Source organism: Staurois parvus, unplaced genomic scaffold (assembly GCF_062004578.1).
Source record: "Staurois parvus isolate SC_StPar_1 unplaced genomic scaffold, SC_StPar_1.0 ptg000198l, whole genome shotgun sequence".
Classification (NCBI taxonomy): Eukaryota; Metazoa; Chordata; class Amphibia; order Anura; family Ranidae; genus Staurois; species Staurois parvus.
Window position 1 is genome coordinate 13664013 of NW_028317994.1, and position 9835 is coordinate 13673847.

A 9835-nucleotide genomic window follows, 5' to 3' on the forward strand; every position below is an offset into this window, starting at 1 on the left:
TCACTTGTGCTGCAATTCCCATGTGAACATGCTGATAGGAGAAAGTAGAATGGCAGACCGATTAGATCATTAGCCTATTGTTCCTCCTTTTAATATATAGTCACAGGCTAGGAGGGGGACAAGATCTGTAAGTGTTACTGAAATGGAGAATTATCACATCTCCTGCATTGCAAATATCAGAAATACAAATTCTTTGACAAATAAACCAGCTCTTATATTGTATTTCATCTGTGTATTTACCAATTTTACCTGGACTTCAGCTTCACAGGACAGTTATTAATGAGAAATCACCAAACCTGCATTTTTCCGCAAGGGAAGTCAGTGGAAATACATTAACTATGTATTCTGAATAACTGCAAGGGAGGAATTCATAATAACAAAAAAGCTCTGACATCACAGTAAAATTATATATTTTAATAGAATATAAAATATGCACAAGTGCAGTATCCAACAACAGTCAGCAGTGATTTCCTTTTGAGAGGTTTAACCTACTATGCTCTGATCAAGCCAAGCTTGTAAACTGTGACACACTATTTTTTTTTGCTCTCATATGTCATTTGTCTTAAAAAGCATTTTCTTCTTTTGTAGGACCAGTATCAGTTCTGCTATCGAGCAGGGCTTGAGTATTTGGGCAGCTTTGATCACTATGCAACGTAGAAGTTCTGGCCCATGCTGGATTTCACCTGCAGGCCCTTCAAGATCCACAGAGCCTCCTCTGAGCCATAAAGTGTGCTTGGGAAGTGTTTGATAACTCCTAGGTAAAGACCAATTACAATAATTGGAACCTGACAAAAATAAATTAAAAATAGAAAAATACAAACTATTTTTTGGGTGGACCAAGAATACACAGTTCAATAACCTAAGCAAAATATAAAAATTGAGACTGGTGAAACAGCCGAAGGATTCATTTCACCAACATGTCTCAAGGAATCACATGCTATAGAAGGAAAGACGTGAAATGAGAAACATTATCCTCTCCAAGACCACATGAGTGTTCAAAGATTGAAGCTTAGGAATACAACAGCAAGATGTTACATACGTCAGCTTCGCCTTCCTAAGACAAGTGCAGTCTTTGCAGCGATACCAACCCTTCTCTATCAACAATCATGATAACGCATTAGTAAAACAAATGGGTGGGAAGTGTCTAAAGAAAATCAAAGTCATTTATTTAGTTTTTTAGTATTGTAAAGATACTGCTGACCTGTGCTTCATTATTAACTGTGTAAACTTTCTTTTCTTTCTTTTCTTTTTTTTTAACAAAAAATTTATAAGAAGTAAATAAAACATTGCATAACTGTTAATTTTCGATCAAGAATTGTATTTTTTTTTATGCGGTAGAACTGTTATATGTAATAATTCTCATTAGAGACACTATAACATTTAAAATTATGCACATTCTGGTGCACCCTCACATTAAATCATCCCTTTATTTTTATTTTAATCACAGCCTTTATTTCCAGTTACTTTATGACATTTTTAACATATCTATTTTTGCAACAAGACAAGCTATTTTTTTTTCATCTTGCTTGGAATCAACAGGGAGTCGCAAAGTATAAAGCTGCTGTAAACCTGAGTATATATATAAAATTATATATACAGTATATGTATATAAATACACACATATATACACACACACATATATTTACACACATACACTATCTATATAATAAATATATATATATATATATATATATATATATATATATATTCTTCCATGTTTTAGTTTTGTTAATCAGTGTGGGGAATCCATAAGACCATCTCATGTCAACCTGAAGGTTGCATTTTCAATGTTTATTCTTTTTGGCATTTATTTGGAAAGAAATGAGGAATGCACATCAGTGATATGCTAGGTTCGCCGCCCAAATTGACACATTTCTATGTGCTCACCAATGTATGTATTTTATGAAGCCGCTTTATATTTTTATCCCTGTAGTGCAATAATAAACCATCTTGTATATTATACAGCGTATGTGCATGCAAGAAAGGTCAGTGTTTATGGGAGAGAAATATATTGTATTATAAGATGTATGAAAGTTTTCATGCAAATTGTATCCAATCATTTATTGTGTGTGCTATATAATTATATAATTTGTAAACTATGTAAAAAATTGAAAAACAAAAAAATCACACAAGGGCAAAGCCAAAAATCACTGCTCTGCTTAGAAATAATGTAGATTTTGCATCATGGCAGTTTTGAAATGCTTTTTTTTTCTTTTTGCATTTAGAGTGCCTTATATTTAATGCTTTTAAGCTACATTATTTTTTTGGACTTTCTCAGTCTGCTTTCCATAATGTCATATATCTTTTATTTTAGAAATATGTATTTTTAAATGACTTCTTTTATGTCACATTAATCCTTTTTTTTCTAGTGAGAGCAGTATATAAAAGATGAGTAATTATTATTAGCACTTCTACAGTAGCAAGAGCTCTTTTCTCTATCAGCTTTCTGCTATCAAACACAAAACTTTACCTGCTACCTGCCAACAGTGGAACCATCTTATTTGCAGTTAAAACAGTGTTTAATGTAGCTTATCATTTCAGTAGGATCTAGCAACTGGAAAATGATCTGGTGTTTGGTGTGCCTTTGTAATGTCACTAGGTGCTAATGAATTGATTGGCTGCACTGCTCAGAATATTGGTTGGCCACAGCATGTGGGTGCTAGTAAATTGTGTTCTTATGATTAATAACTCATCCAACAATATGGTTGCTTCCAAAGGGTGAAGGCTAACAGTGCACTTTTTGGAGTGCATTTTGGAATGAGACTTGCCATTTAAACAGCACAAGTAGGCACTTTATTACAGTAACTTGTTTTTTACATAAAATATATTGTGCCATTGTGTTGATTCACTTCTCATTTTAGCCAGCTGTCTTACATAAACAATATAAAACAAAGTATTATCAAGCAGGTTTGAGAATGTTTGAATTTCTGGATCCATCACAGGTGCAGTTTTTTTATCCATGTGCTCACTTCATGCTTGGCAGTCATTTTGAAAAATAGCCTCTGTGAAGGGTTGTCATAGCACTTTTGTAATTGTTAATAATAATGGAAGGCTACCTCGGATTCAAAGACATATATCAAAGCAACATAAAAAAAGAATGTGCTTTTCTTGGGGTATCTTTATTATTATTTTTCTTGTCTGAACAGTATTCATGGAATTGTTCTAAATGTGTTTGTTAAGCAATTGCAATCAAAAATAGAAGTTATATCATCTCTTTAAATATTTATTATTGCATAGATCATATTTTTATAGTCACTGCAACAGAACTAAATGTTTTAGAACATTGTGTTACAAAAACATTTGTTTTTGCTTAAACCCATTCTCTCATTTACCTAATGTAGATTTAGTTCCAATCATTGATGTGCATTCCACTTTCTGTGTATTGTCTGTATTATCATGATACTTAATTAAAAAAAGCATCTTTATCTGCAAAATACATCAAAGGCAGAAATGCATTTATTAAGCATTATTGGTACGGTGCTATTATTTACCTATATTAGTATAGTTATGTATAATTTTGTAATTAGTTACATTGAAAGAAAACATAAACACAATTTGTATAGAACTACATTTTAGCTCTCAATTTTTTTGGTTATTTTTTTTTTCTTTAACACTTGGTTAGTATTGAAGAAGATGAGGACTTTGAGGTGGGCCCTTTGGGGAGAATTGCACTTTCTAAAACTTTGTACTATGCACTGCCCTATTGATTCTACACCCAGTAATGTTATTACTTGAATCCATCTTTAAACAGCAACAAAAACAACCAATTGTGCTATAGAATCCACATCTGTGTAAATAACACAATACGTTAAAAAATATGGTTTTGTGTTGAAAAAAGTGCAGATGCTTTTTTTCTCCCTTTATTTCCATTTTGATGCCAAGCCTTGCTAACAAAAAAAAAAATCTTCCCGATACTCCAAAAAAAGTTCTATAAAAGTTTGACAATTCCACCTTTTACATATGTTTTGTGGCTTTGCCATTCAAGCTTGGAGTGTCTATACAAGAATAATACAAATTGTGTTCTTTGCTCTTGTTTTGGATGCATAGACTGAAAAAAAAAGTTATAAAAAATAAACTTGTAAAATGGCTTGTTAAAAATACAATTACCTCTACTTAGTAGTACGCGTAAATGTTTTACAAGATGAAAGGCGTGCTTTTTATTTTCTTACTTCGTTACATCGGTGGCGAAAGAAGTGTGTCTGAAAATCAGTTCTTTGCTGACACAAGTTCCATTTGTTACAAATGAATTCTAATAAAAATGTCAGTGTTATGCAGTCCTGGTTATCTTTTCTTAATCTGATTCTGCCACTTTGGTTACAGATGTAATTACATGGGTGGACCAGTATAATTGTAGATTTGTACATCCTTTGTCGGTTTCTTCTATTTCACTCAATTCATGTAATGTAAATTTGTGAATACTTACTGGGAAAAATTATTTTCAAAAATGTAAATTCAAATTCTTACTAAGAGGAAAACATTTATTGTATCTATTTTGCAACTGTAACTCCTATCATCATTAATTTTTATGTAAGAATTAGGAATGAGCTAATCTGCTTGGGTTTAATTTTGAGGGAGGTTTGTTGAATCCTGCATGAAGTCTGAAAAATCTAAACCTAAAGTTGAACATTATTGAAGTATAGAGGCTATCCTTGGTACTACATGCTGCCTATTTTGAAAGATAATAGGCAAGGTGTTGACAAAAAAGGACACAGGTACTCTCATGGTGTACATGATCCAATCCTAAATGTTTTTTTAAAAATTACTGTATATTAGGGAGAGGGCTTTCCTTTTAAAGTGACGTTGAGGGTGATATGGGAAAAACACCAATCCTTTAAATTACATGCTTGGAACAAGCTTTTAATCAGTATGTGATTTTATAATTCACATGGACAACATCAGTAATACCATGCTCTGGAATCATATACTTTAGATGTTCAATTGATTTTGGAACTTCTACTTACAGGTTGACTTAAATACAGCAACATCTAAATCTGATTCATTACAACTTAAAATGACAGATTTAAAGTATAGTTTTTTCGTGAGCATTTTTTGCAGTGCCGCACTGCATTGTTGTAAGTGTAATAAAACGTAAAAACAGAGTGCACAAAAACACTTTTAACCCCCCCCCCCCACACACACACACACACACACACCTTTCTATCCTCATAGCCCTAACTATTCCCCAAAAATTCAAAATATAGACTTTGCCTGATGTCAGGATGGAACGTGAAAGAGACAAGACAGGTTTTATCTTCCAATAAAAAATTGTCCACAAATTACCTCTATGCCCAGAATCTTAGTGCCTGCTTTGCCAAACACCTCTTTCGAACAGTTTATGGTCTGTGCTGCAACACAATGTCAGATACCGGTCCTTATTTTTTACAGAAGGCCATACGCTAGCTGCCATTTTTATGAACAGAAGGCCATCCCTGTTGTCCACCAGCATGTGGAATGCCATGATGCAGCAGGAGGCTGAAGAGAAATATGAGATGGAGAAGTAGGTTTGAGTTGCTGGTAGTGAGGAGGAGAGTTGGGCTGACAGTGAGGAGGTTTAGGGTGCTGGCAGTGAGGAGGAAATTAGGGGTGGCCTCAAGGGGGGCATTTTGCAACTCTCCTTTTCAAAGGCAACATCAAGGCATCTACTGCCAGGAGAGGGGTCCCAAAATGCAGCACTTTTAAGATGTGCCCCTAACAATCTCTTTGCCACATTTCTTGATAATGGCAGGATCCCCTTGAATTACCAATATACCTCCAATGTCTCCTCGCCTATTGTAATCCCTGAAATTACCTTTTTTTCCTCATTATTGGCCAAGCCAAGCTGTAGGCAGCACTGACAGACATCTCCTGAACCACATTATTGCTAACAACATCAGAATATGAAGAGGAAGAGAAATGTAAGGTAATGGGGTTCCAGCAGTAAGGAAGAGGAGTAAATTACAGAAGGCCTAAAGAGGATATTTAACCCCTTCCCAATAAAAGGGTAAACCTTGGGGACTGCTGCCACCTTTCTAAAGGGAGCACAAAATGCTAAACTTTGATGACATGGAGCAAAGAACCTCTTTGCTGCATTTCTTAATGGTGACAGGATCTCCTGTAATGGGAAAAAACCTAGGGCTGTAGGTTTCCCACCTTTCCAGAACACAGGGGGAAGAGCAGACAGCAGCAAACGGAGGGGAAAGCCTATGGCAAGAGCAGGCAGCAGCAGAAATTGATTGAAGAACCCTGTGACCATAGGCTGCCCACCATTCCCCTTTATTAAAAAAAAGGTCCGTTCCTGCATGTGGAGGTAGGTTTTTTTTATGCTTAACAATTGTAAAAGATTTATATTTTTTAAGGCTGCAGAGAAAAGTTCTTCAGGAAATATTAATAGTACTCAAGTACCTACATCCTAAATAAATGAAATATAGGGAATTTGAGTGGCATTTGGACTTCCTTGGTACCATCAAAAACATCACAACACATGTTGAAATTAAAAGTAAGAATTCTTTATTACAAATATAGTATTTGTCATTAAAAACTTTTTTCTAAAAAATTAACACAAACATACTCCAAATCTCCATCTTGGCTAAACTATTATTCCCATAATAATGTAATGTAATCCAATAGCATGTTCATACATGTTAAGAATGGATCAATAGTCGTCATTAAGTCTTGACATGTTTCGCGGATTGCCTGCTTCTTCAGAGGATTTAGAGGGAGTACAATTCTGTAAAAAATATACCCCTCATGAGCATACTGTATACAATAGCCTTACAGAATTACAAAAGGTAACCCGTAAAATATGCTATTAGAAGGAAGGAAATTGAGAATATACATACCAAGCTTATGTGTATTTCTATTGATGAACATCCATACTGCCAGGCTGTTGATTTTGCCATCTGGTCAACCTGCTTTTTAAGCATGGAAGTTTAGCTTGTTTGGTATGTATATTGTTAGGTCCCCCTCTTCCTTCTAATACCTTATTTTATGAGTTACCTCTTGGTAATTCTGTAATAATATTGTATATTGTACACTCTTGATGGGTATATTTGCATATAGATGCTGTTTTGCCCTAATTTACTTTCATGCTCACCTGGTGAGGTTCGGCCGTTTGCTCCTGTAAAACTGACCCATTTCCACTCATTTGGCCCTACTGGGTAAGTTCTGGATATTCTATATACCCCAGCAGGTTTCTGTTGTAATTGTAATGTTGATTTTGATATGTATATTATCATTACTTTTTATTTTTGATTCTCTACAGAAATGTGATTCTCTAACACTCTCGAAGAAGCGGGCAACCCACAAAACATGTCGAGACTGGCTGACTATTGATCCATTCCTAATATGTATTAACATCAACATGCTATTGGATTACATTACATTATTGTGGGAACAATAGCTTAGCCGAGAGGGAGTTTTTGGAGTGTATTTTTTAGAATAAAGTTTTTAAGGACAAAAATTTGTAATAAAGAATTCTTACTTTTAATTTCAACGTGTGTTGTAATGTCCTTGGTGGTACTAAGAAAGTCCAAATGCCTCTCAAATTCCCATTTTTTGTAAGGCTGTTTCTGACCTGGTCAAGCAAACACAGGCAGGGACAGCAAAGAAAACTGAGTACTACCAATGCAAAACTAAATTTTCAAAAATACTGTTTCTTTTCACATGGGGCAACATTCAAAATACACAAATCCTTTAAATTACATATTTGGAGGATGCCTTAAGCCTGCATGTGCTGTTAGGGAACAGTACAATTTAATCCTTTAAAAGTGACATTTAAAAAAAATAGGATGGGGCTCCTCTATATATTGTAACCTGACTCTTATCCATGCATTCAGTCTGGGTGGCCAGGTATGGGAGGACACTCTGCACCCCTCCTTTCTGAATAAGTGGTGGCAAAGCCTTTCTCTTGCAAGGAGCCATGTCCCAATGTGGAGGAACAAGGTCCTCTTCCCCACATCCAGTCTCCAGGAGGGTGTGGAAACTTGTGATAGTGGACCTAAAAGAATTTGGAAGTCCCCTTTAAAATAAGGGGGCCCCTAGATATCCAATTCCTAATAGGAAAATGAATAAAGTGTACTAATTTCCTAAAACAAAAGGTAAATATAAGTAGACACATTGACACTGAAAAAGTCCTTTAATAAAACTTCAATTTAAAAATGTAAACAATGTCTTCTGATGTGCATCCATCATCAGTCACAATGACACCCTGCCCAATGATGTTTCCCCATCGCCACAATGATTAGCTGCCTGGCAATGTTGCCCCACCACACTACCACTGACAGATAGATAAACAACAGCCTTGGGGATTCAGGGTGATGTCATTGACCAGATGTGGCTTTGACTATATTAGGTCAATGACATCACCCTGGGCTGTTAATAGCAGCAGAAGTCATTGTGATTGACAATGAATGTATATCACTGGACCACCTAATTGTTGGATTTACATTAGATGACTTTGTTTATATTTTTTATGGAATTTTTATTAACCACTTGCCATCCTGAGGATTTACCCCCCTTGATGACCAGGCCTCTTTTTGCTATTCGGCGCTGCACTTTTTAAACTGATAATTGTGCGGTCATGCAATGCTGTACCCAAACAAAATTTATGGCCTTTTCTTCACACAAATAGAGCTTTCTTTCGGTGGTATTTGATCACCTGTGCGCTTTTTATTTTCATGCTTTAAACAAAAAAAGACCGAAAAGTTTGAAGAAAAACAATATTTTTTACTTTCGGCTATAAAAAATATATAGTAAACTCAAAGCTAGTCATAAATTTAGGCCAAAATGTATTCTGCTACATGTTTATGGTAAAAATCCCAATAAGTGTATATTGATTACTAATATTATTATACAGGATTTATGTAGTGCCAACAGTTTGCTCAGCGCTTTACAATATAAAGGGAGACAATACAGAGGGTTAGGAGAGCTCTGCTCCTTGGAGCTTACAATCTAAGAGATTGCTTTGTGTGAAAGTTATAGCGTCCACAAACTATGGTATAGATACTGCAATTTACGCCATTTTTTGCTGCACTAGTTTGACAATTGCACGGTCATGCAATACGGTACATTAATGAAATGTACATCCTTTTTTTCACACAAATAGAGCTTTCTTTTGGTGGTATTTGATCACCTGTGCACTTTTTATTTTTGGCGCTATAAACAAAAAAAATCAAAAAATATATATTTCTCATTTCTGTCATAAAAAATATCCCAAAAACTCAAATTGCATCATAAATTTAGGCCAAAATGTATTCTGCTACATGTTTTTGGTTAAAAAAAATCCCAATAAGTGTATATTTATTGCTTTGTGTGAAGGTTATAGCATCTACAAACTATGATATAGATAATGGAATTTACACAGCTTTTACTTTCTGACTGCCCATCACATCTCTTGAGATGCTAAAATAACAGGACAGTACAAACACCCCCAAATGACCCCATTTCGGAAAGTAGACACTCTAAGCTATTTGCTAAGAGGCATATTGAGTCCATGGAAGATTTATTTTTTTCTCACAAGTTTTTGGAAAGTGACGAAAACATTTTTTTTTTTTTACACAGAGTTGTCATTTAAATTATATATTTCTCACACAAGCCATAAGTATATGTGGAATTACACCTCAGAATACATTCTTCTACTTCTACTGAGTATGGGGATACCACATATCTGAGACTTTTTGGGAGCCTAGCCACATACAGGAACCTGAAAGCCTGAAGGTGCGTAACTTCCTCATTTTACTTCCTCACTACCTATCACAGTGTCGGAGTCCCTGAAATGCCAGGATAGCATCAACCCCCCCCCCCCCCAAATGACCCCTTTTTGGAAAGTAGACACCCAAAGGAATTTAAAAAGAGGCAT

General features: G+C 35.1%; 1 protein-coding gene across 30 annotated transcripts in view; it reads left to right on the plus strand.

Annotated features, from left to right (window-relative positions):
• PTPRD (protein tyrosine phosphatase receptor type D) overlaps positions 1-4274 on the plus strand; it is a 2222737-nt gene extending 2218463 nt beyond the window's left edge. For all 30 annotated transcript variants that reach the window (XM_089678099.1, XM_089678100.1, XM_089678098.1 and 27 more), the window contains one exon: positions 589-4274. In XM_089678099.1, coding sequence (XP_089534225.1) covers positions 589-657 — 69 coding nt within the window. In that variant the 3' untranslated portion in view covers positions 658-4274. The remainder of the gene's footprint in view (positions 1-588) is intronic.
• Positions 4275-9835: the final 5561 nt, after the last annotated feature.